The sequence below is a fragment of the Trachemys scripta genome, chromosome 7 (genome assembly GCF_013100865.1).
Source record: "Trachemys scripta elegans isolate TJP31775 chromosome 7, CAS_Tse_1.0, whole genome shotgun sequence".
NCBI classification, from domain to species: Eukaryota; Metazoa; Chordata; order Testudines; family Emydidae; genus Trachemys; species Trachemys scripta.
The window spans coordinates 94721617-94749562 of record NC_048304.1 but is presented as its reverse complement, the minus strand read 5'-3'; the positions used below and the strand labels follow the sequence as shown (position 1 = coordinate 94749562).

General features: G+C 40.0%; 1 protein-coding gene across 1 annotated transcript in view; it reads left to right on the top strand.

Moving 5' to 3' along the window:
- Nucleotides 1-26692, top strand: part of CEP55 (centrosomal protein 55) — a 34717-nt gene extending 8025 nt beyond the window's left edge. The window contains exons 4-9 of the mRNA XM_034777665.1: nt 10934-10999; nt 13628-13769; nt 19141-19457; nt 21231-21302; nt 23895-24020; nt 25521-26692. Of these exons, the coding sequence (XP_034633556.1) occupies nt 10934-10999; nt 13628-13769; nt 19141-19457; nt 21231-21302; nt 23895-24020; nt 25521-25727 (930 nt within the window). The 3' untranslated portion in view covers nt 25728-26692. The remainder of the gene's footprint in view (nt 1-10933; nt 11000-13627; nt 13770-19140; nt 19458-21230; nt 21303-23894; nt 24021-25520) is intronic.
- The last annotated feature ends 1254 nt before the right edge of the window (nt 26693-27946 follow it).

The window sequence follows — 27946 nt, the reverse complement described above, 5'->3', positions numbered from 1 at the left end:
TTGTCAGATGATTTTGAAGCACATGGTATTTCACACATAACCGGTGTGATGAGGCCATCCTTCAAGACCTAGCCATGCCCAATAAGAGATGGTAGTTTTGGTTGTGCTTGATCATCTCGGAGCCTTTCCATTGCTTGATGATTTGCTCTCTTGCTAAACTGTATAAATGCAACCTTTGTCAGTGGCAATTTTTCTGTTTATCTGCTTCTTGGAAAATGTCCACCAATGTAGTTCTGCAAATGTTCTAATGTTTTCAAATAGTAAGCTCAGCATATGACCACTTCCAGTGCATTTATGACTTCACCAGTGACTGTCTCATCTTTTCAAGCACCTGTCCGCGGGTCTCGAACCGGTTCTCCTGCAGCAGAGACTGACCTGGGCCCCAGCCCGGCCAGCCGGACCAAGCAACCCCAGCCCAAATTGCTGCACGGTGCAAATTCCAATTAACAGTCCTGGCAGATCACTTTTAAAGAGTTTCAAACAATCAACCAACTTCATGTATTGCCACGTGATCCCACGCTGATTCAACCTCATCAAATTGCTTTATCCATTCTGTGATACTGCAGTTCTCTATTGTGCATAAGAGGTCACAGAGTAGAATGTACACTGGATGTGTGTAATTGGTATCGCAAGTCCTCGACCCTTTGGGAAATGACTTCAAACAGCTTAATATGCTTTTCAAAAGAGACATCAATTATGTTATGTACTGTAACTATGTGCATACCGTTTGCAGATGGATTCCAGTAATTCTGGCTGGATCGTGACATCTTAACCAGTGCCTCATAACTCTTTATAACAAAGCTGATAATACTACTGAACTGCTTCTTTTTTTGCCGATGGCAAATCAGCCTGAAGCTCCCCTTCCATTTACAGTAATCTGTAACATTATAAAAAAATCAGGTATGTTCTGAGCATTAACAGAACATTGTACGGTCAGTCGAGGGCTATGATTTAAGTTTGTCAGGGCTGCATGTTGACATGCCTCTGTTAAAGTATAATTAAACTGTTTTTTTTTTTTTTTTTTTAAGACACTTTCTTGAATCTATACCTACATAATTGTTCTGTTTGTCATGTTTGGTACCATTGTATTTGTAGGGGAAAGGGCTTTTAAATGATGCACAACTTGACCCATTTCCAATGAAGTATTATCAAAATTTCCACAAACTGGAGGAGCTGGGTGCTGGGGAAAAGGGCAGGCGGGGTGGCAAGTCACGCACCCTCACCCCATACCACTGAGGTTAACACCAATGAAATTATGATTCTGTAGATTTTTACGAATCAAATGATACCTTCTTTATCTTTCTATTATTAATTTGCTCATGGAATTACACATGCTCCCAGGCTGTTAGAGGGGCAGCACAATCTCACACTACCTTTTAAAGAAATGCTTATTTAACTTCCCACCTGACCTCGCTGTGGTCAAAAACAAACATCTTTGAGCTTCCCTGTCTCTTTGGTCTTACAAATTCTTATTTACTGCTAACATGCAATTCTGAGAACTGGCCACCTGTGACATGTGATGTAAACCACACAAACAGTGCATGAATGTTCTGACAACAGGCCAGTCCTCTTCAATCTGCATGGTGGGGTAGCATGGGAAATGTACTACAGCTGGATGCTACAGCAATGCGTTTTTGAAGAACAAAGCTACTACTTATAGTGACCATAGCTGAATGAATAATGATGTTAGCTAAACAGCTGCATCTACTTAATCTAAAGAACAATTCCCAGAGGACCAAACTAGAAATCATTTTTTCCCCAGAGATAAAGTGCTCTAAGAGCTTTGACTTTCTTTTTGTGGGGGGAAGGGGAAGGAATCCCACCTTAAGTGTAAATCACTTATAGCTCAGGTAGTCGATATAGGATCTGAAAATGTTTTATCTACTTGCTTTCTGTGCTGCCATCACCTCCCCAGTGCTTTATAAGTGACTACAGTACTGTAAGAACTACTAGGGCTTAAACATCAATGCTTTATACACTCCAGCAGTTAGATCCATTGGTAAAAATATATTTGAGATAAAGGTGGTGGGGAGAGGAGGAAAATGTGGTAACAGTCTTAAGGTCCTGCATCCTTTGACTTGCCAAGGCAAAATTCTTAAGCAAATGCAATAACAATCCCTCTCTGAATCCAAGGGGGTCTCTCACTTCAAAACTCTGTTCACTCTTCCCATGAGACAGAAGTCCTCTCCTAAACCAATTGTTCATAAAACTAGCTATTCTTCTTCTCTCTTGTACCACTGTCACTCCACTAGGGGGCTTCACATACACAAGGTGCAACCTTGTATCCCAGTCCACCCTCTTCCAGTCAACTCTGAGGTTCACTCTGTTTTTCAAATTATTCACTCCTTCCTATGTAACTTGTAGGGATGAATGGTCCATTTTCCCCCTTCTCCAAGCAAAGCCCCACTCTGCTGAAAATCTAACCTTGGCACAAGGGAGATAATGTCGAACTCTTCCTCCCATCCTGCAGTGTTCATTCCAATGGAGGGACGCAATCTGCACATCTGATAGCCTCCCAAAGTAACTCTTCTTCCCAGCAACACTTAATTCTTGTTTTCAAGCCCTACTTCATGTATTAATACTTAACATTATTTCTTCCTTCCCAACTTTAGCCATACTCCCTTCTCAAACCAACAAAACTGATCCCTCAATTCCAGTAAAACAGTATGCTTCTGGGTCCCTGGGGGACTTCTTAAAGGTACCCCCTTCCCCAGGTCAGAGTTATGGTGACGTGGCAGTCGTCTCTTACCTGGATTTGGGAGATTTAACTCTTGTCTCCACCTTGAAGAGTGGAATTTTTATGTTAATGTATCCACATTCAGTTTGAAAACTGGGTCCAGGTTGTGATTAATGCTCCGTGTATTAGGCCTGGTAATTACCTTTGAAAATCTTATGCTGTTGTCTGATTTAGGGTGTTAATAATATTAATTTGAATAATATGGGTTTTAGGCTCGCCAATTTGTTTGATCAGAAGATAAAAGTTCTTGTCCCAAATCAGGCTCCACGGAATTTATGAAGGACCCTCGGGGGTATCACACTCACACTGGAAGCTCACAGTGAGACAGATATAGCCGTAAAGACTTTTTATTAAAATAAATGAAGTGGTAATTAAATGGTAAAATAATCAGTTACAAAGTTACAGTTATATTACTGCTATTTAAAAGATACATAAGCCGAACTTACATTAACATAAATCTATAAACCTATTACAATAAACCAAATATTTAAACTACAAGAAAAGATATATATGCAAGCAGGTTAATCCTATAGGCTGCAATGCTAAGGGCCAGTTCTTTCTCCTTCCCTTTTAGAGTTGTAGATAGCAGGATGCCATGGTGAGTTGCTTCTTACTTTTAGAATGGTTAATAACTATAGTGTCTAGAATAGATACGAGACTGCCTGCATTTATAAAGGTATTTGTTTCCATTTCAGTCAGTTCTGCTTTTTGAAAAGCAGGGATACAAAATAAGAGGGGTGCATGTACACTCAGTTGGCAAAACTTAGCTATAAACATTGTCAGTATGCTCTTTCTGAGTCTTGGTGGGAATGGGGATGGAAAGTCTCCTTCCTCCCCCCCCCCAACTCTTGTTCAATAGATGGCACTGATCACCCTATATTTGCATGGTTTTAGCTGAATAACTTTTAGAAACTTGGCTTTTGCCAGATCCTTAAGTAAGAAACCCAAATATGAATTCCCAACTCTTGATTTCAAAGAAGGAAGCTTCGTTCTGAATAATATGCTATCATAAATATCCTGTCTTTCTGATGCAGTACCACTCTGAATTTGCCCCTGAACTTAGTGTGAGCTCCCTAATATTATAAAGTAACACTTCTTAAGCAGGCTGGAGGAAAAGTGGTATACCAAGGCAAGAAAAGTCCAAGTTAACTGAACAAAAAGTCAATTCAGAATAGCCTAAAAATTCAATAATCATTCTGGTAATCTCTTGTCTTCCAAATTTAGTGATGGTATCAAAACCATGTTTCCGAATAGTCTGAAGTCCGTAACTAATACCTTGAGTTAGGCTAGTAGAAAACATTCTCAGAAGCTAGTCATGCTGTTACTAGAGCTCATTTGGTACATCTATCATAGTGTGCTATAGAGCACAGGTTAACAGATAAATGTTTGCAATCTTTCCACTGTTTCCCAAGAGAACAGTGCTGTTTCCCTGCCTCTGAGTCACTCACTTGTGGTTCACAAAGCCCTACTCTTTACCCCATCCTCTTTAACCTCCATATGAAGTTATTGGGTGGAGGGAAGTGTATGTCTACGCTGCAGTGCAAGCCTGAGCCCAGGCTTGAGTCTAAATCATCCTTCAGTTCTATATACACATCTCTTTGGATTGGGCCTAAGGTCCTAGGACACTGCAGGGCTGGAGGGTTTGAGCCCCATTCAAGCAGGGACCCAGGGTTAGAGCCCTGCAGATTTGCAATGTAGATGCAGCCCCCCAACTTGGGTTCTTGGAGTCCACCAAAAGTATCCCACAATCCCAGGGGCCAACTTCCTTTGTCCTCTCTATCCTAAGAATCTCCAGTCGACTCCAGGGAAATGGAAGCCGCTCCCCTTGGTTTGGTGCAGCAGCTCAGTGAGTCAGTGTTTAACCTTCCCATTGTCTTCTGAACACCAAGCTGCAAAGTCGCCATCAGAGAGCCTTCTGTGTTTGCAATGGACACTGAACAGAAGTCGTTTGCAAAGTGTGCTGCTTCAGGAGCAAAGCCAGATTTTGGTAAATCTCTGGTGCAAAGCCAGTAAAACAGTGGACTTTAAAATACCAGGAATGACCACACATACCAACAAATAGCGAAGAAGCTGGCAGCATTGCAAATTTACGAGACCAGTGCAGGGAGTGGATTCAGCAGTTCACAGAGTATTGGAAAACCAAGGGCCAGAACCACACCTTGGGCAACTCACCAACATCATGCCCAATTTATGATGAGTTTGAGAGGGTGCCGGGCACTGCGCTGACTACCGAGCCAATGGTGGTGCAGGATGGCGCCCTGCTGGCCCCACAATCCAGCATGGGGACAGATGGGGGTCAGCAGCAGGTGCCGAGTGAGGACAGTGAAGTGACTCTGTTGCTGAAACGGATCCCAGAGGAGGCTTGGAGCAGTGAGAGCGCATCCTGGGATCATACTTGGAGAAGCTGTTTGCTTCCTACTCCCCCGGAGAAACAGCCTGCTATGGAAGCCTATATCAGACACAGAAGGGACAGAAGATGCCCCTGAGCCTGGTAAGTTTCTAGCTCCATTTTAATGTTTAATACAGTAATGGGAGGGTTTTCTGTTCTAGGAGCCAATGCAAAAGCTGTTAGAAGCCCCGGTTAATAACGTCTGTCCGCTAAGGGCAGGTAGTATGCCACCAGTGGCTGGACTTTCCCACCTCCCACCATGTGGAGTTCAAAATAGCACCAGGGAAATGCAAACAGTAAAAGTGCCTTCAAAGTGAACCTCTATTTGAGAAAGCAGTTTTCATAGAATATCAGGGTTGGAAGGGACCTCAGGAGGTCATCTAGTCCAACCCCCTGCTCAAAGCAGGACCAATCCCCAAATCCTTAAATGCCCCCCTCAAGGATTGAACTCACAACCCTGGGTTTAGCAGGCCAATGCTGGGTGCTGATAGCTGCACATTTTTCCTGAAGCAGGAACTCCAGATAGGTAGTCGTATTGCGGGGAAGGATGTATTTTACAGGGCCATCTCTGTAACTGACCTGCCCATTCCACTCATGTAGTGACTCAACAGCACATCTATGTTTGAGTACTTTCCTTGCATACACTGCAGGTTTCCCATCAGCAGCTTGGAACAACATCTCCCTTTGGCAGTTGGGCACCACAAGAACTGTTATGTCCTCCAAAATGTGGAGTGTCATAAATGATAAAAAAAAAAAAGCTTTTGTAGCATGGCCACTGATGGCACCTTTGTTCTTCTCCCCCTCCACCCCCACCCCACCCCGCGGTAGTTCTGCAATTTTTTTTTTTTTTAGAAAACAAAAAACAGCTTTGAATTTTTAATTTACCATTGTCTCTCCGCTTTTCACTGAGATTAACCAGGCTGTGTCCACGGGAGCTTCGGTGGTCTGGCACATCCCTCTATCAATATACTGAAGTTTTAGTCTGAAAAAGTAGCATTTTATGTCCTTGAAATTCTACAAGGATTTTTTTTCTGTGCTCCTACTGAGCTATTTGAGACAGTAACCCTCTGTGTGTTGTGCTTTTCCAGGCCCCTTGACCTCTACTGGCTGCGGTACTTCCACAGCTCACCAACACTGCAGCAGAAGACTGGGCCAGTGTAACTAAACAGATCGTTCCAAGAGGAAGCATTTCTGTGATGAGCTGATGGTTGAAGTTCTGGACAGAGCTGCCAAGCAGGTCCAATACTAAAGGCAGAGATTCTTGAGGCTAGAGGAGAGGCCTGGCAAGAGGAAAGGCTCAGGCTTGCTGCACAGCTTGAGGACAGGGCTTCAGTGAAGAAGCAGGCACTTGCTTCACAGTTCCAGGAACAGCAGCTAAGAGAGAAGGACAGAGCTCAGCAGAAAGAACAGTTTGAGCAGCAGATATCACTAATGGCTGCAAGAGAACAGACTCCTGCTGAATCACCCACATCACAGCCTCAGTCCCTTGCATGCTACCTTGTGATGCAGTCCAGAAACAGCTTGAAAAACTCCATGGCTGGATGGCCCATGCAGTTGGGCCTCATGAGTAGCTAGACAGGACAACTGCCCCATGCAGCCCTCCAGATTGATCCCCTCTACTGGATACCTCCACTCTCTGGCACCAAGTGTGCAACAAACAGGGATAGAAGGCAAAGGACAGCCAGGGGGCAGGGGACATGCCATGGTAGGGGGTTTCTGTCTTATACCTAGCTTTGGTCTTTGAACTTGTTCATGCGTGTGTGTGTGAGAGAGACTGGTATCTTGGTGAGGTAATGGCAGCTGGCCTGCCTGGCAAGGGGTTAACATTGTACTTTTCTAATACAATAAGAAGCTTATTTATAAATATGTATCAAGAAAGTTTTTATTGTTATCACTTCATACAGTGTGTATTTAAAATAATACAGGTAAACATGTGATCTGGGATAATTAAGAATTTGTATGCAAACACTATTCCTCAATACAATTGTCTAGATCAATCCATACTGTGAATTGATCCTCCCTCCCACCCTCATTTGACAAGTGGCCATGTCATTCATAAGTACGTTGCATGGCAATCACCCCCTCCCCACACACAATCAATGAGCCCCACCCAATCACATTCATAAAGGTACTGTTCTCCTCCTTCCACTGGGCCTTTGAGGTTTATGTATTTGTGCTCCTTCGGGGGGGCAAACTATGGGCATGTGAGTCCCATCAGTAGCCCCAACACATTGTGGAAACCCCATTCTCTCAAAGCCAGCAATTACTTCAGGAATATATTTTTATGCCTGCCACCTTGGCTTAAACCATATGCCTGATTGCCTTAGAAACCTCTGCCGTTGCTTTACCACCTGTAGCAGTCTGGGGTAGCCAGCTTCCAGGCAGTTACGGTAACTCACTTCTGGACTAATCACTGCCGTCATTCATGTCTTTACGGTGGAGGTTCAGGGTGAGCTGCTCACAAAGCTCCAGAAATCTCTTCATGCGAAAGTTCTGGATCAGTTGCTGGTCATCCCAGGTATGCATAACTGTGATCCCACCAGTCTGTGCTTGTGGACCTACTCCAGAAGCACCAGCCTACATGGGAGGTGTCAGCGGCTATGCTGACTGTCATGAGAAGCATCAGCCAGTTCAAGTCTGCCATGTCTGTGGTGTTGTCGTCGTCCATGATAAGCTCTGTCAGGTGCCTTTTGTGGGTCAGAAAACACCACCAAAATGTCCATCAATGTCTCTCAGAAGTTCTGCCTGTTTCCTGACACAGGAATGAAAGCCCAAGCAAGAGTTCTTCCAAAGGTGTGTCTGCCATGGTGCTGGCTCTGATAGCTGGGAGTGCACAGACCAAAATGACTGCTTGGCAGGCTGTTCAAGCTTCCTGTAATGTGTAGGGTGGACAAGCAAGTTTTTCCCCACAATGCACCATGGTCAAAGGGCTAGAGTGGCCACATTTTGGGAGTATGCTAGGGAGTCGGATATAATTGGTTTGGCTCGGGTTTGCTTGCTGCAGTGTGGACACCAGAGCCCCAGGTTCGAGCCCAGATGAGAAAATTCTTAACATAGGGTAAACAATCAGTGTAGACGCTTAAACCTTGGATTATCTAACCCAAGGTCTGCTGTCTTGAGTCTCAGTAACCCTGAGTTCCCGTTGCAGTGCAGACGTACCCACGGTGTTCTCAGGTGCCAGTAAGACACTGACAGTGCCCGGTTCTCATTTGCTTCCAAAGTAAAAATACCACTGCCAGCTATCCCTGAGTCTAACAGATCAGCTCCTGGATGAAAAGCAACTAGCTTAATCTGAATCAGAGCAAGATGGGTGAGAAGAAAAATAGTATTTTGAATACTAACCATTATCTTAGTATAACAGTTTATTGAGGAAACCTGCCCTTCCCTGGCACAGTTCATAGTTTCGGGATCTTTATGGATTCCTCATTGAACACTGCTTCCATAAATGCAGCTTTCAATCCACAGCGGGCCAGTAGCTTGTACATAACCTGGCTACAGTCCTATGTCTTCATGCCCTCCAGTCTGGGCTGCTGCAACTTGATACTCTTAGGGGTAAGTACACAGCCTAAATGCTTTGGTTAGATGCAGCAGCCTGCTTCCTTTCTTCGGGAGAATGTGACAATGGATCCAAATATCTCTGGTTTCAGTGTTAAATTCTAGTTAGCATCTCTGCCACAAAATGGGAAAGATAGAAAGAAGGTGGTGACATTTTTCTGGCTGCCTGCAGGGAACATACTATTTTTGAATTGGTCTTCTTAAAGAATTCATGCAACATTAAGTGAAGCATAAATCTTCAATGGAAATAACGAGCAATAGACTTTGTCCCTGTAAAGAGCTATTCTATTTAACAACAAACCTGACCTGCTGAGGATGGCAAATTCAAAGTAAACATCCGTTAGAGAGCTAGGGCAAAGAATCTTTGTGGCCCACGAGAGCCAGTTTTTAGTGTCTTTAAAGCTGTATCATAGCCCCAAGAATTATTCTGTTGCTAATCTGTGCTAGCTTTCCTGCATAGCCACAGCTGAGAGATCGATTTAGGTATCAGTTATCAGAAGGATTCCTACTTACTTAATCTTAAACATAAAGTATGAGGGGGCAGATAAGAGTGGAAGAATACCCTACCCATTAATGACCTTTCCTGTCAGTAATCTTAAAACAGTACCCCACATGTTCTTGGCTGGCTAGTCTAAATGGAAACAGACTATCACAGAAGCAATTGTTGCCAAAACATGGGATTGTTTTATCTGTGGAGCAGGCTGATTACCAAAATAACTTTGTATTAATAGAAGTATTCTTCTTTCAAATTGTCATTAATAAATGAAGTGCAAAAAAGGTAAACTTAGACTTTTTGATTGGATATCTTCACAAACTTGAAAATGTGTATTGTAATGCCTCTTACAAATGCTAGGTGGTGTAAGAGTAGCATGTATAACATTAGGAAAAAATGAGGAAACACTTGTGTTCAGACATCATAGATACTGAGTTGTAATATTTATAGAAACGAAGTTTTTAATCAAAATACATCTGTAACAAATATTCAGGATTTAATGTTATACTTCATGTATACAGAATAGCTTATAAAAGTTCTAATACTTGCATTCAAGATCTCATATTCAGAATTTGTCCCAAAATTTATTTGTTGTGTAGAAATGTGCTGCAGAATCTAGAGGTAGACTTTTCAAAAACATAAATTGGATTTAGGTGTCCTCACATATTTTGCCTCTGTCAATGTCCCCTGTACCTTTTAAAAAAAAAAATAGCTTCTAGCACACATGAATTGGAAGGTTCTTCAAAATATGAACAGTGTAAACTAATGTAGTGATGCCTATAAACTCTGAAACTGCTGCTGGTTATTATACACCTCTACCCCGATATAACGCTGTCCTGAGGAGCCAAAAAATCTTACCGTGTTATAGGTGAAACTGTTATATTGAACTTGCTTTGATCCACTGGAGTGCGCAACCCCACCCCGCCGGAGCGCTGCTTTACTGCGTTATATCCGAATTCGTGTTATATCGGGTCACATTATATCAGGGTAGAGGTGTAGTTGGGTCTTAGCCCTGAAACTGACACTTTAAATGTCAACGCTATTTGACAACTGAACATTTTTAGAGAAAAACCTAGCTAATTATGTGCATCCTCCCTTGCCTTTCTTTCCTGTCATTCCCACGATCCCATACTGATTCCCATGCCTTCCAATGTGTTAAAAAGCCCCTACATAGCTGATGAAACTTCCACCTTCCCCCCAGCGGTTCTGAATTATCAGTAAAAATCTGCAAGATAATAACAACTTTACAGCAGGCAAAATTCAGCTTAACAAGAAACACTTTACTGACTTATTGACTTCCATATTAAACTTAAACCATCAATTTTCTTAATTTACCAGAAGCTACAGCACAATACAGCAGTGCCACAGAAACAAAGATTGGATGTCTTTCTAAAATATGTCCTAGCTCAAACAGAAGTTACGGGCTTCATGAAGGAACTGAAGCAAAATTCTATGGTCTGTGTTTTATAGGAGGTCAGACTAGATAATGGTCCGTTCCAGTCTTAAAATCTGTGAAACTAGGGTTCCACCACAAAAATTAGATCAACTTGCAGCCAAATACAAGAGGGTGAATCAAAAGGTTTGATACTTGGAACACATTTGTGGATAAGAGTATTTCTTTGGGCATCCTCATGATATCAGAATTACATGTATTGGTTTTTAACTCTGACTGTAAGTGCTTCTTTCTTACAAGATTATAAGATTAGTTGAGAACACACTTTTCTAGAGGAAAAACATTAACACATTCTTTTGTCTGCAGAAAGCTGTAATGAACTGCACTGCATCACCAAGTAATCTTAATGAAGTTGAAAAACAATTGAAAGATGTAAGTTTCCTTTATAACATTATAAATGTATATTCATTATTGTAAGTATTTCCATGCATGACAATGTAAACAATACATAGCACACTTGAAAGGGAAATTGAGAGATCTATTTCTATCTGAAAATATTAAACCCACAATTGTTAAAAGTATTCCTTAAAGTTATTATAACTGCAAGGTGTAAGAACAGTGTGCTATTTTTGCAGTTTTACTTTGTGCCTTTGACAACATTTTGTGTATAGTCAGATTCACTAGTTTTGTAGTGCAATTGTATTTCAGGTTTCCTGTACTGTTAGAATGCCATGGCTCACATGTTTTCTTTCCAGTCCTTGTCAGTGGGTACTTGCCAGTTAAGAGCCGCACCAAAGCTGAGAACGAAGAGGCAGTAGGCCACCAGGCGCACAAAGGAAAAAACAGGGAGCCTGAGCACATTTAGTGTTGATTTCAGGCCTGCCCAAAATATATCAATAGGGGAGCAGAACAAACCCTTGCAAAATTTGCCTCTTTATTTAAATAAAGAAATCCAGGCATATAAGGGTACCCATAAGAAAATAGCTCTGAGCCCATTTAAAGAAAAATCAAGTTAATAGTGATCCTTTACAAAGGAACTAAAAAAAGCATTGCCTTCTCACAATGCAAAGACAAACTTGCTAAAAACTTATGGGATCTTCTGACAGGTCTTTGGAAGCATTACATCCTGGAATATTACCATTATCAAAGATGGTGAGGAGTGGAAGCATTTTCAGATACTATGTTTTGACTTTTATTTAAAGTCTTCTTTTGTTCAGAGATGGTTAAGGCAGCAAAAACCCAATCTGTTGGGTTTTTTCACTCCCTCCCCATGAAAAAAATGGAGGTAAGTTTGTACCCTTCTCACTCCCCAAAAGAGTACTGTGCTATTGCTACTTTCTAAAACAGCAAAATAGGTGTGGTACCATGTCTGTTATGACTTCATTTGGCATTTCCAAACTATATTAGAGTTAAAACATTTAATCTTTCCCAGGATATCTTGTCTGAGATCTTAGAGTCAGTAGTGGCATGCACAGCCTTGTAACTATTTTTACAATCTTTATGTAGTGAAATAATGTCACGCACACATTAAACTTCACCTTTTAACATTTAATATGCATTGTTATGAACTGCACTATAAAATAAGCAACCCTTGGCTGATCTTGACAAGGAAACTCATCTGTACTGGCTATAGCAGTTTACCATAGCTATCTAAATCTTGGAACATTACATCACCTATTTAAATTTGTTTGGAGAATTTTGTATATAGGTATCTTTGCAGTCTTGCCAACAAGAAGCTGATCGGTATAAGCTTAGGACCTAGACAACTGAGTTGTGTTAACACAACACACACTTCTACATATTATGTTAGTTAAATTCTGTGATCTCCCACCTTCATGCAGCCAGTGGCCTGTGCTCCCCATTGCCATGCTGGAGCCTCCACATTTATCTGACAAATAAAATATGCAGAATTTTAAAATATTGTGCACAGAATTTTTATTTTATTTATTTTTTGGAGCAGAATTTTTAATTTTTTGGCACAGAATTCCCTCAGGAGTATTACATAGAAAACGTTGGTCTCAATACTGGCAAACCAGCTTCTATGGGAGATAATTATGTAAACGAAGAAAATGTTCTTTATGGCAGGGGAGATGTACACATAGGGAAACTTGAATCCTGTGGTTTCAGTACTCTTGTTCTTCATCCCATATTCACTATTTACAGTACAGACTTTTCACTTAAAGAAATTAGTAAATGGGAGATGTTACATATCAATATTTAGTGCATTAAAAGGCAAATACAATTTTCATTAAACCTGTATTGTTAAATCTATGGGAGAGAGGTGACCCCTTGAAGATTGGATATGTTAGTATATACGGATCATTTGATGTAATCTGATAACATGAAATGTTTGGGGATCTCAATTTACATTATGGAAATAAAACTATTCTTTCCATAGTTAAATCTGTGAGTAGCCCTCTGCTGTTAGTATGAGTTTTGAAATATGCTCATCTTTTAATTTACTACTAATTTTTCATTTGTATCTTCCTCCACAAGGAAAATACTTCCTGAATGTTTGGGAACTGATTAGACAAGGTGCATTTTATATATTACAGCTTGAAAAATCCAGAGTTCTCATTTTTGCAGACTTTTTTAAGTGGAACCTTCTGTTTCAAAAATGGGTTGACACAAACTTCAGCTTTGGTTTATTCTGTCCTCGGGGACCATTATTTAAATCAGTCTTTCCAAAAGGTATTAGTTAATAGTTCTTTCATTTAAAATTAACTCCTTAGTCCATGGCTTTAAGGAGCCTTTTCTACTCCAAGAGATAAACTAATCTGTACTAGCACACCCAGTACAGATGTAGATAAATTCAAACTGTTGCAGTGGGAAACTATAATCTAACATTAAGATCTTCAACAAACTCACTTAACCTTTTCCATATAACAGACAGCAGAGCTGTGAATATAAAATAGAAATTACTCAGTGCAGAAAAGTTACTACATCTTGCAGACTAGAAATTAACTAGCTTTCCTTGGCTGTATTTTTGAGTATTGGAAAGAAAATGGGATGGTAATGTTCTAACAATGTGACTAATACCGTTTTTTCCCCTGCATGAAGGCTCTGGAGAAAAACCAGCAGTGGCTGTTATATGACCAGCAGCGAGAGGCATATGTCATGGGACTGTTGGCAAGGATCTTTGAACTTGAGCAGCAGTTAGAAACAGTTAACCAACAGCAGGCAAAAGAGGCCACTGCAGAAGGTATTAATCTAAACTTTCCTTCAAAAGTGGACAAAAATTATGAGTTTTATTATTGTTTACAGTGTTGCTATCGCAGTGTTAGTCCCAGAATATGAGCCACACAACGTGGGTGAAGGAATATCTTTTACTGGACCAACTTCTGTTGGTGAAAGAGACAAGATTCAAGTGCCACAGAGCTCTTCTTACCAGACCTGAAGAAGAGCCCTGTTGCGCTTGAAAGCTTGTCTTTCACCAACAGAACTGGGTCTAATAAGAGACAAGGTAAAATCTTTTAAGTTATATTATGACATTTGATAGAATAAGTCTGAGAATTGAAACACAAGAAAATCCCTAATTTAATGATAGAATTTAAGCATTTTCTAATCATTTCAGTTCCTTCATGCTGAAAGATGAGGAAAAAGATTGTACTTACCAGACTTACAAGAGTTCATTGCTATCTAGCTACACTCAAAACTGAACCCTCTGAATTTCTTGCTATTCAATCTGCTACAATGTGTGCCAAGAAAACACTTTTATTGCTCAAGGGTAAACTTGCCATAAAAAGTCAGCGATCCAACTTCTAGGTGGACTTTTTCTTGACGTTAACTTGTTATCCTTTTTGTTTGCATAAACAGTACTCTTTTCAGCAAACATCATTATGCCACCCATCCTGCACATTACACTCCTAACCAGTGTTGCAAATTCATTAAAGAGTCATTGCTTAGGTATGGACTTATTTTTCCAAAATACACATTGTAAAAGATGACTCATAGGAGGTGTTTGCAGATCGAAGACCTAACAATTTTTACAGCACAAAAAAAATTCTGTAAAATGGTGTTCACCATCCCCCATTCACCGGCAGTTGCATGATCTGGACCTCTAAAAATCTAGGATGGACCATGCCTCAAACATTGGCTAAAACCTTGGTTTGTGTCTCTGTACCAGATACTTGATGATTTGTGACACCGAATCATATGCCACTTCTGCTAGTAACCAAGTCAGACACTTTTGACCTAACCTGTCAGAGGAATGAAACTGTGCTAAACACCTAGCCCACTGAATGGATTTTTTTTTTTTTTTTTTTTTTTTGCCTGCATGGTGTATTTAGAATCTGCAGTGGTGCAGCAAGTTTCTAGACCTCATTGTTGCAAAGAAAACACTAAAACTATGAACCCAGTTTAACGTTGTACTGCTTTCTCCAGCTTTGCAGGCAGCTTGAAACAAGGGCGGTATGATGTCAACTTTCCTTTATTTTCTCTCCAATTAAGCTCCCTGAGATGTTGACTCTAAAGAATTAACTCTTTACATATCAAAAGGCTATTTCATTGTTTTTGTGGATGGAATGAGGAAAAGTTTGGGTAGAACAGGAATTGGGAAGTGATGGGGGAAGGAAAGGAGCAAAAACTCAAACATGGGGTAGGAAAAGAAATGAAGAAGAAAAATCATGCTATTGCTCAAGGAGAGTAATCTTCCCCATAAATGATGCTAAAGTACTGAATCAAGGATGCCACACTTCACCTATTGATCTTTGTGCAAACAAACATCCACTGACCATCACTTGGGAATATACTGTGATTGTGTAGTCATAAACAACCCCCTTCCCCCCACGCACACCATCTCATAAAACAAAGTCTAGCCTTCCCCCCAGAACAAGTCTGATAATCCCGATCATTTTTCCCTAACCATGCTCCTGTAATAGTCAAGCTACTCCTTCCTATTACTGCAATTAGATATCCCAGGGTACACACTGCCACTTGATGAGAGCTCCACTCTGTACACTTGTGTTTTGGGAACTGCTATCTCAGGCTGCTGTCTTGGCTAATGAGCTAAAGGACATGGACTGGTATAAATTTTGTAATCCTTTGCTGGAAGCAGCACTTGCCTTAGTATCTATAACCGAACATTGGGAGTTGCAGAATTGCACTACCACAGCTTTTAGAGAAGCCAAGGCAGTACACCTGTTTTTGGGGAAAAGAGAAGTGAAGTAAGAGTGAACAGGGCATCCATGGTAGATCTCATTCAGTCTGACTTATATTATCTACATGTCTGTCTTGCATAAAGCAGGCTATAGTGGTTTACCGTTCTGTGGCAGGAAAACGGGTATGAAGGTGAAGCAAGTAAACAGATAAACTGTGTTTTTGAGAAGCTGCATGGGGTGCTTCCAGCCAGATTGCTCACAGAAACCAATAGTGTGGACATCAGTGAACATGCACTTGATAAAAAGAACCTGTCCCTCACCAAGAGGAGGAGGAGGACGACCTTGTTTCTAAGGGAGCTAGTGCTCTACCTGAATGAAAAAGGAGCAATGACTGGGATGTATGTGGTCAAGATTTGGGTGTAGAATTATCTGAAAAGATCAGTTGACAAACATATTGGAGAGGGAAATACAAGAAGAAATAAACGTCAAGGAATGACGTCACTGTTGGGAAAAAAAATCTGTGTGCAGTGTAACTATTTTATACAATGCCAAGAATTCAAGTACAGGTTTACTGTTTTTTTTTTTTAAAACAGATTGTCACTATTTACTGGTATCTGAACTACTGGTTAATATTTAAAAGACCTGAATCAATATACAAGTTTTTTAAAAAGCAAAACTATCTTTGGATTGACCAGGTTATGTAGCAGTATAGGTTAGCGACAGACTCTAATAATATTCCATTGATGACTTGAAGAACATAGTTATATCCAAATTTAATTTGGTTTTAGATTGCTTATAGCTTGAACAAATGATGCCTGTCAAAAAGAAATTCAGTTTTTATATGAGGGACCAAGCAGCGTCCCTAAACGCAGGGTTGATTGCAGTATTTATGAAAAGTATTTTGGTTAGACTACCTGAATATACTTGACTCCTTAAAAGTGGTTGAGCATTCTATCAGCACTACACGCTACTGGGAAAACCTGACTTGAGTATTATGAATACTACACTGGGGGGAGGGATAGCTCAGTGGTTTGAGCATTGGCTTGTTAAACCCAGGGTTGTGAGTTCAATCCTTGAGGGGGCCACTTAGGGATCTGGGGCAAAATCAGTACTTGGTCTTGCTAGTGAAGGCAGGGGACTGGACTTGATGACCTTTCAAGGTCCCTTCCAGTTCTAGGAGATAGGATATCTCCATTAATTTACAATTTAATTTCTTTACAATTTAGTAGTATCCACTGTCCTGACCTAAACATGCCACTTCTCAGCTTTTCAGGATTTTTCTGCTCAATATAATAATTACATGGATAATTTCCTATAATTCTACCTTTCATTTGAAGGGTGTATTTACAAATCATGCTACTACATTTTGACTGAGTAGAACTAGCAAAATATTGGAGTAGATTGGCAAGTATTGAAAAATCCATTCATCAATGGTGAATGAGGGACCTACACGGTTGTGCCTATAACCTTGGAGATGTGAACCAACAATAAATTTATGTAACATACTCTTCAGTCAACTTCATTGCTACTCTTTTCATAACTTTGCTAAGTTGGATTGTAGTGAAATCAGCCATGTATTGATTTCATTGGTGCTATTCAGATCCCTATGGGAAGCAGTAAAATGATTGGTCATGTTAATTTCATGCTGCTGCTTAGAAAGCTTAAGAGTGGCATTAGACACAGGCATACAGGATCTATTCATTGGAGAAGAGAATCTAAGAAGTCAGGGTATCAAAACCCCCTCTCTCTTTAGTAACAACAAAGCCCTGGATGAGGGGAGAAAAACAGCTAGCACGGAGTGGAGTTTCACTTTTATAAGATTCCTACTTACAGGTCAGAGGTGGATATGATAGAACTCTCAACCAGAATCCGGGAACAGCATCCTTATTTAAAAAAATAAAAAATCCCTCCCTCTTTCTATACTGCTGAAGCAGGTGTCCTGCCCAAAGCAAACTTAAGCTAGGAATTGAAAAATCCTCATTCCAGGCAAATAAGAAACTTTGCAGGGTGAGTGTCATCTGCTGCAGAAAGTAAATTTTAAATAAGAAAGTTTTCTAGCCTTTATGCATGATGAGAGCCTTCCAAAGCCAAACCAAGCTGGACCCAATGCAATACTCTGCTCTTCAGGCTGCAGGCAGACAGCTTTAGTGCTGTTATTGAGCTTCTATAAGTGTAAGTTTCCATTGCTGGTTTTATAGGTCCTGGAGGGCAGCACTGACATTGACAGTCGGGTCAACTTCATTCTGCAGAAGCTGCTGATGGCAACCATAAGCCACAGCAGAGGACGGCATTGGGAGTACTCTGGGGAGGGGCCTCCAAATGGAGCCTGTGAAGGGGAGAAGTGCAGTTGCAGAAACTCCTTCCTTGAAGCATCCAAAAAGCTGAGGGAAGCTTAGGGTTCTGGCGACAAATTCCACCTCCAATCACAGCAGCATGTGTAAAGCAGAAGAAAACGTTTGCCCTGTTAAAAACCAAAAGGTCAAATACATTTCAGTAAACAGATTAGATTACTACTGTGGGATATGTTAAATATCAACACATATTGTTTCTACAGTATACTCAGCCTGAATAGTAAGTTACATTTTAAAACAGTTATTAAATAGAAAGCTGATATAGCTAAATACAATGTACACCACACAACTCTCTTTATTTCTTTTCAGTTACAGAGGATATGGCTTTCAGGGGCAAGAGTGTGGCCACACTGGTGTTTTCACCCCTGGCTAATAAGCCTTGTTCTTGGGCTACTAGTGTCTGGTGTACTTTTCAAGCCCTGACTTAAGCAATAGTCATTGGCTAGGAAGCTGGCACTTACAATCAAAGAATGTATTCTGCGCCGCAGCAGTGGAGATCACAAAGGCACAAGATCCTTCAACTAGTGTCAAGGAACTGAGGGTGTATAATCTAAAGAGGGCGGTATGTGATAGCCACTATGTGGCCTGGCTCTCACACTGCCCTGTTAATGCTAACCTAGCAGTTAACAAAAACCTAAACTGTGGGAGCTCTGCAGCCTCTGTATTAGGAAGCCAAAACCCAGAACTGAGAATCCTGTGTTGATGGTGGGGCCACTCCATCCTCCCGTATACCAATATGTATACCAATATATAGGAGCTATATAAGAGCCACAAGAGGCAGGGGGAGAATTTCTCCAGCACCGGAGTTGCATGGGGCCAACATAAGCAATCCAACACAGTTCGCCCTCACAAGCCCTGCCATGTAAGGGTTGGTGGGGATGTGTCTCTAGCACTGAGAACTATAGGGAGTCTGGGTTGCTATGATGCTATCATAAGTTAGAGCATCATCAGAAGCTATTCTAACTTATGCTGGGGGTTGATCTGGGCCTTGCAACATGCTAGAATCCGAAGATCATATAAGTTGCATATGGCTACCCTAAGGTATGGCACAGAATCTAGCCCAGTGTCATTAAAGAAAGAATACTTTAGAAAACCACTGTTCTATAATTTCTGTCTTGTGAAGGTTACCTTCAAGAAGAAAAACAAAAATATTATGACCAGCTTTTACTGACTGCCAAGAATGATCTTGACACTGAAAGACAAACTATAACCCAGCTGAGATCTGAACTTAATGAATTCAAAAAGAAATATGAAGAAACAAAACGAGAAGTAATGAGTTTAAATAGCTTATTGCAGTCACAACACAATGTTGCTACGCAGACTCTAGAAGATGAAAATAAAATCAAAGGAGATAAAATACAGAGGTTAAAGGAAGAGAATGAAACTACCAGAGAAAAGCTCAAAGAAGAAAAGAAGAAGACTGAAGATCTCTTATCTCAGGTAAGTGGATCTAGTATGCGAGTTTAATTATATTAGCAAAGGATTAAATTAAATATATTTTCAGCTCTTTAAGCACAAAAGAGGGTCATAATGCTCTGAAACTATTTTACTCTGTTAAACATTATCTGCTTTCTGCAGACATTTAGAGCTAGTCTACACTAGGAATTTAGGTCGATATAACTATGTAACTCAGGGGTGTGAAAAATCCACACACCCCGAGCAAAGCATTTAAACCAGCTTAACCCCGAGTGTAGACAGTGCTATGTTGACAGAAGAATTCTCCCATCAACTTAGCTAGCACCTCTCAGGAAAGTGGCATAGGTAGTGTCTACACTGAAGTGCTGCAACTGTGCCACTGCAGTGTTTTAAGTGTAGACAAGCCCTTAGGGCTCTCTTTTTTTTTTTTTTTTTTTTTAATGATTAAAGGTGATGTCATACTCTGCAGTTTGTTGCTTTGGATTTGCATCAAAGGCCTCATGAAATCTTCTCTAGCTAGCACGTTCTTTACCACCACCAATTATTAGAAACTTTAAAAATCCACCAGATACAATTTACATACAAATGTAAACTTTTATGAAGCAAATGCCCGACCATCTATTTTTGTCCCTTGGAGAGAATACTTCACAGCAGCTAACCTAGTTCCAGTACCTAAGCTCAGTGATTCAATATCCTCCAGTGTTTACTTTACTAAAATCTGTTGTTGCATATTGAATGTTTAAAGCACCTATCTCGTTTCATACACTGTGCCCCTCACTGTAGTTTGAATGCCTTTTGGCACTTCACTACTTTGTTCTAGCGCTTTTCCCCTCTGTGGGAGCATTGCTTGAGAAAGGACAGTCCTTTGCCAGAAGTATCAGTTAACATGGTTGCTATGGATTCCAGTGATATATTTTATGGAAAGCTATATGCCTACACCAAACATCTCATGGCACAATGTATAAAACAACAATTGAGTAAACTAAACTTTTTGTAATAGTCATTATGCAAAGCACAATTTAAATTCAAGCAATTTATTGTGACTAGTTTATGCTTTGGCTAGCCCTGTTGAAATGTTTTCATCAGTATCAGATTTTAGGTATTGTAAATTGATTTCCTTGTACAGGACACAGCACTATTTGTACTGCCTGACTGCTCACAGCTGGACTCCATTTGGACCTTAGGTCAGAAGGAACTATGGTCCTGATGCAAACTGTATGTAAGGTCCAAAGGGAGGCAAATCTGGATATTGACCAGGAATCTGGGTGTGAACCTGGACAAGCAGGGGAGGTGCTGAAGTAGGCAACTGCAGCCCTCATGGCATCTGGATTCGGTGGGGCCAAGGGAAGTCTGTAGAGTTTAGCTAATTCTCTAAGGCTGTAAGAGTTACTGGAGCTAAACTGCTTGTTGGTATCTGCTGCTGCTTGTGGCTATTACCCAGGTACTTGGAGGAGAGGAATATTTGCATGTGGCAACGTGGAATTAATTTCCTGGATTCCGAGGGCCTGATGTACAGCCTGTTGAAATCAATAAGCTTTCCATTGACTTAATCACCTAGAAAAGCTTTCAGGAAACATGTTTCCCTTCCGTGTGACTTCATTTCACTGAAGAAGAGTGGAGGGAAGTTCAGTTGGCTTGGATACTATGTATGAGAGATTTCCTTGAGCACTGGTTAATCTAGTTAATCCTGTGTTTTTTTTTGTTTTTTTTTGTTTTTAAAGTCAGTCATTCTTTGAGATTTAATAATTACTATATGTAGAAATTATTGGTTACAAGTGCCTTCTTTCCACATTATAGGTCCAATTTCTTCATAAATCTTTGTTCAAACAACAAGAACAACACACCAGGATAGCTTTGTTGGAACAACAGGTACCAAATTACATTCTAAAGTTTTAGTTGATTTAATAAGTCATATTATATTAATTAATGCACATGACTCTTAACATCCTTAAATTTTATTATGCGCACAAGATTTTTAAAAATATGACATCCTCAAAGTGCATGTTAAGAACTGATAGCTGATGGTTGATAAAAGCAGCAATTCATTCATATTCTAACGTTGGAGCTTTCTCAATATAATGCATGTGAGAACGAAGTTCAGATATAAATGTGAGACTTGCCTGACATGAGGCTGCAAAAATTCTGTATGAATTTTTAGTTCCCCAGTTAACCCTTGTCAAAGTATTGTTGTAGTAGATTTCCCCACATATAGCAAAGTAATCTTTGCCTTTCATATTATTGCTGTACTCTGTAGTATGTTATTGGTGGTAATTTCAGTCTAATTACAGGCTTACTGATTACATGCAGGCTTTGGATAAAATCACTTTTGCTTTAAAGTTGTTCTGAAATTATATGGACACTTCCTTACAATCTTAAATCTATGCTATTTTATAAATAAACTCTATTTCAATAGACAACTCTCCTTCTAACCACTTTAAATAAATAAGCTCTTGTTCTAACTGTTCACATCACTGAATTATTTTGTCAGAGCAAATTTGTAACAAGGAAAGGAGCTAGAGAAATTTAATACAGTAATTTAAGCAAATGCTACCAGGCCTATATAATTAATAGTCAAACATAAACATGTGAACTATACTATGTCAATTAAAATGAAAATCTGATATTCTGTCTTTAAAACATCAATTAACTTCAACACTCTTTAAGAACAGACAAACTAAAATGTGTTCTTTTCCCAACAAAACATTGATCTCAATAGTTCTGTTCCTTGCATTTCCCTGCACTCTTCTTGCTGTCGAAACTTTCCTCCAACTTTATTTTTTACTATTCATATCTTTTAAAGATACTAGAGTATGTGTGTATAAAATTAATATGTGCACCCATGTACTGTTTAGAAAATGGTCATTGTGGTGTTGGGACCCAAGTTTAACAGATCAGCAATGTCAAGTTTGTAGTATGAATGTCTTTCAATGTTGTCTTTGTTTCACTTTGAGAAAAATGTTGAGGTGGCAGTTGTTTCTATTTTCTAACCACAGGTTGTGCCATATGGTCTTCCGAAGTATGTTCATAGTCAAACTCTGACTTCAAAATCTCTTCCTGCAGACACATTGATTTATAGCACTGTGTAAAGAGAAACTGCACCATTTATACTGTTGTAATTTTGCGCAGCAACTCACAGTCCTAAAATATAGATTAAATGTATTCAACCCCTAACATTTAACAAAATGAAAACCATCCAACCAAAACAAACAAAATATGGATGGAGAGAGGGGTGGAACCCTGGAGTGAGCTCCTGGCCCATTGGAGTCTATGCTTCTACCACTGAATTTAGTGGAAACAGGCTTGCTCCTCAGGTTTTAGATGGTATTGAAGGGAGACAATGTATTAAAAATGCTAAAGACTTATTTTACATACTTGTCTTATGTCCTCAGGGCCGGCTCCAGGGTTTTGGCCGCCCCAAGCAGCCAAACAAACAAACAAAAAAGCCGTGATCGCAATCTGTGGCGGCAATGTGGCGGGACGTCCTTTGCTCTGAGCAGGAGTGAGGGACCGTCCGCCGAATTGCTGCCGAACAGCTGGACGTGCCGCCCCTCTCCGAAGTGGCCGTCCCAAGCACCTGCTTGGTAAGCTGGTGCCTGTAGCCGGCCCTGTATGTCCTGATGGAAAACTGTTTCGTTCCTGAAGGGTAACAGCGGCTTTCAGCTATTTACTATCTAATGACCATGCAAGAAATAGTAATTGGGGACAGAGTAAACGTGGCTGCTTGCTGAGAATGTTATGCCCGAGGGAGTAACTGGTATACTAAGAGGATGATTGATGTTTGTGGAACATGGGAAACTAGAATCAAAGGTCAGGCTGCCCGTTCTGGATACAACTCTCCTGTTGATGGAACCTTAGAATAATATTGTCATCTTAGTATTCAGCTGCTTTCTAACATCATTTAGCACATTGACACCATTTACTAGTGGTTAGATTAAATTCTGTCCACATTCCTTAATGTTTGTAGAAGATGCTTTTCATCAGCTAATGGCCTATTATTCTCGTATTTTCTATATTTATATTGTGTTTTGATTTTTTTTACATCTATAAATCTTCAGTGGCTTTGTAGCAAGTCGGTCTGTTACAGGATAGTATCTTGTGAAACTCCTTAGTCTTGTGTCTCCTTAAAATTCTATATATTTTAATGGAAAGCATGGTCACAGTATGCAAGCGCAGATGTCATTAGTATTTAATAGGAGTTATATGTGTGCAATGCATAAAGCCAATGGCCTGATACTGTCCCTGAGAAGTGGGATACTTTTCCCACCCACATTGCCATGGTGTCATACTGTAGTCACACAGTGACTAATGCCATTTTCAGCCTCTTTAGAGCACAGTGTTGTAGCTTAAAATTTAATAGATTAATGTGCAACCAGTCAAAAATTGAAACTTCTCTCCAAGAGCAATTCTTATTCTGTAGTTCTAGCTCTGTAATGTCTCATTTTTTCTCATTGCATTTACCAGATCCAAATGTGTACTGCAGATTTTGAGAATGAAAAGCTTGATCGCCAGAGCTTGCAGCATCAGTTGAATAAAGTTCTTAAGGAGCTACGCAAGGCAAGGGAGCAAATAACACGACTGGAGCCCTTGGTGAGTGCTGAATGACTTACAGCTGAATTCAAGCAGTCTGCCTTCACCAGGGGTCTTATTTCTGTACATATGCATGGAACTCCTATAGGTGATGGAGCTGCTTGCACTCATCAGTGAGAGAATAAACCCCAAAGCCTGTAGATCACTCAATAGAAAAACTGAGGAATAGGCAAGAGTAACTTAGTAAACCCCTGGCTACGTGATTCTCCTGAAGTGCTCCTTCCCCTGATTGTGCGTCCTTGACTAGAATTTTTTTGAAGCTACTTATTGGTCATGGTTTTGTGCATCCTTCTCTTCATTAGGTTCGTTCGGTTAGTTTAGATCACTTACATATACACAGTCTCCCTTAGCTGGCTGCTGCTCCCTCTAATTCTGTTATTACCGTGGTGGGTGGCTGTGTAACCCTAAGGTAAATAGCAATATGTGTTATGTGTCATTTGTCAGAGGCTGATCTGTTCTTCATTTTGCCTCCCCTGGCTCCAAAAGCCACTTGAGCAAGAGGGAATGGAAGGATGGCACTAGCACTGCAGTAGTTTTATCTTAAGCCAGTTTAAGAGACTAATACCCTGGCCTTTGCAATCATGCAAAAGACTGGTGCCTCAGGCAAATAGCACTAGAATAAAAATGTTTGTTTTCCTCAAAGGTGCTCCTTCATTCCCAGCCCCACTGGAAAATGGTAGAACAGAACAGGTCACAAGAAAGAGTAAAAGAAACAGTATTTTACACTCTGCTGTATCTTATCCCGAATGCTGTATTTTTCCCATGCGCCTGCAGGCCACGCTCTTGTTGTTAAAGCAACAGGTCTTGCCCTAATAACAGCAGTTAGCTGTATACTGGTTGGTGGGTGGGGAAGAACTATTCATGTCTTTGGTATCCCAGTGCCCCTCAGCTTTGACAGGAACAGTGGTCACTTCTGATACACATTGTGGGGAATGGAACTGCTGCCAGGGAAGCTAGTGTTCTGTGTACCTAGAGCAGGAGTACTGCTAGATGCAGGGCAGCAGACTACTAGCCAGCCTGAAACTTGCTCGTTACAGAATATTGGGCTGCCATATTCCTGCAGCCTTGTACTTCAATGTAAATGTAGTTTGCAAGCCAGCAGCTGTGAACATCCATGAGCTAGAAGCTCTTCAGAACAAGGTACTAATAGTTCGGCCATCTTTGGTGTATACTCTTGGATTGTGCTCAACTTTTCTTGTTTCCCCACAAAATTGATATACACAATAATTTAAAGGGACATAAACTTGAAACCTAGTCAGGTTCAAAAAGAGTTAAAAGAAATGTTAGGAGCTACAACTGCACTCAGAGCCCATTAGCAATATTTGTGGTTGTACAGCTAATTCTATTGCTATTTTTAAATGTTCTTTCCCCAAATGCTGTGAGCGTGCAGGACTTCACCTATTGGATACAACTGTGCTGTCAAATGCACCCTGTATAGTACACTTTAGGCTGCCGATTTTCTGTGACTATAATGGCTTCAACTGAAAACTTTTTTTTCAGAAACTCCAAGAATTTGGACGTACAGAGCCATCAAATGGTTTGCAAGCAGCATTCGAAGATATGTTGACAATAAAAGACAAAAATCCCTCACTGAAACGTTCAAATCTACTTGATGAAAGCTTCCTTGAGTGTCCCAGATGTAAAGTACAGTATCCAACAAGCCAGCATAGAGAGTTACTAGCTCATATTGATTTCTGTGCAGATTAAGCTCCAAATGGAATTGCCATATGTATACTGCATTTTAAATGCAGCCAGGATTCTATCCTGCAAAAGGAAAAAATGGCTTTTTAACTCCTTTTATTTTTTTAAGGTTGTATAAAAGACTAGCACATTAGTTTCATATTCCAATTTAACAAGAATGGAAAATTATTGTAATTTATTTTGCTTTGTATAAATATTTCACTCAGCATTTTTGTGAAAAGTTATCTGGAACCACAAGTTCAGTGAATGAGAATTTATCAGAAATAGGAATATTTTAAAATGGTAAACTACTGACTTTGTTTTTGCACTATTAAAGCTATGTATTGGGGCCAGTAGAAATAACAGCTAACTCCCATAAACTGTCTTCCTCTATTTCCCATACCCAGCTACCTTGCTCCACATAAACAGGCCTCAAAATGAAGAGTGACATACTTCTAGAGCCTCATAGCTAGAACCACCATAATTGAGAATAGCTATATAAATTTGGTTTTGGCCCTAATACAATAATTGCATTCCACTAGAGAATAGGTTCAACATCTTGATACCGTAAACTGTTTTGCAAGAGGAGTTAAGATGTTTTTTCTACTGATGGGTGGTGTTTTCAATGTGTGTCTTACTCAGCACTCCCTTGTATCAAACAATCTGGTGCGAGCTAGGGCTGTTATGGAAATGGTGGTCAGTGAGCAAACTCTTCTCAAATCAATATTAAATGTGGAAAACAAATTTCTTCCCAGCAAATATTAGTCTACTGAAAAATTGGAAGCCCCAGTTTCAGAGAGCAACCAGGCACCTTTTTAGAAGCTGAAATGTCAGTTTATTATGTTGAAGCACACTCCTGTTTGCACTTCTATATCCTACTTCTTAAAGTTGGGAAATATAACTTACCAGAAAACCTGTTTTACTTCTGTGGGGGGTTTTAAGAGTCCCTATTTTGCAAATGGAATATTAATAAAATGCAGTTGGGTTTCTCATTCTGAAGTCACTGTACTTTTTTTTTTTTTTTTTTAATAATAAGGAAAACTAATAAAGGCTTGCACACTGATAAGTAATACTGTGGCAAATTATGCCCTTTGCAAAACTGTCACTGTTGTTAGTGTTTTGCTCTATTTGAACCTGCGATGGATTCTTCTATATATGTAATTAGAAATGTCTAATAGTGCTTAAATACTAGATTCATCTTGAACTTCCTTAGAAGTCTTTTTATAAAAAAGTTAATTTCTTACCACATACCTATGAGTACCTAGGAAGATAGGAATTGCCATAATGGATGAAAGGCCATGGTCCATCTTGTCCAATATCCTGTCTCTGATAGTGGCCAGTACCAGATGGTGCAAGAACCCCATAGTAGGCAGATGTGGAATAAACTACCCCAATGAAGGTCTCATCCTAATAGTTAGAGATATGTCTTAAATCTTGAAGATTGAGGGGTTTTGTTCTTTCCAAAACTTGGTTTGCATTTACTATTATAATGCTGGATGATACCATTATCCATCCCTTGGAATCTTACCAAGTTCTTGATCTTTGTGATGTTCTGTGGCTTAGTTCTACAGTCCAATTACACATTGAGTGAAAAAGTATTTTCTCATCAGTATTGAATTTAACTTTCAGTGTCTCTGCATTGTCACCTTGTTTGTGTGAGGAGACAGGGAGAACAGAAGTTCCCGATCTCCCTTCTCCATCATTTGTTATTTTATATACTTGTATCATGTCTCCTTCATGAGTTTTTCCATGCCTCTAATTGATTGGTGCCCTTCTCTGAACCCCTTTTATTTCTGCAATATCCTTTTTGAGATGGGGTGACCAGAACGGCACTCAGTATTCCAGGTGAGTGCTTACAATCAATTTATATAATAGCATAAAAATATTTTCCATATTATTCTCCACTCTATTCCTTATGCATCCTAACATCCAGCTTGCTTTTTTTGACTACAGCTAATCATTGAGCAGAAGGCTTCATCAAGTTGTCCTGAGGCCCAGGTACTTTTCCTGACTGGATAGTTAATTTAGAAACCTGTAAGCATATGAGCAGTTCATTTCTCCCCCCTACCCCTGTATTACTTCTGTATTACTTTACATCTATCAATATTGAGCTTCATCTGTCATCATGCTGCCCATTCACCTCCTTTGGTTAAGTCCCTCTGAAGTAGAGTGAGGTGAATAATGGGGTATTCAATTCGCTGTCTATTTTGAAAAAAAAATTTAAAAGGCGTTTTAGGTCAAACTGA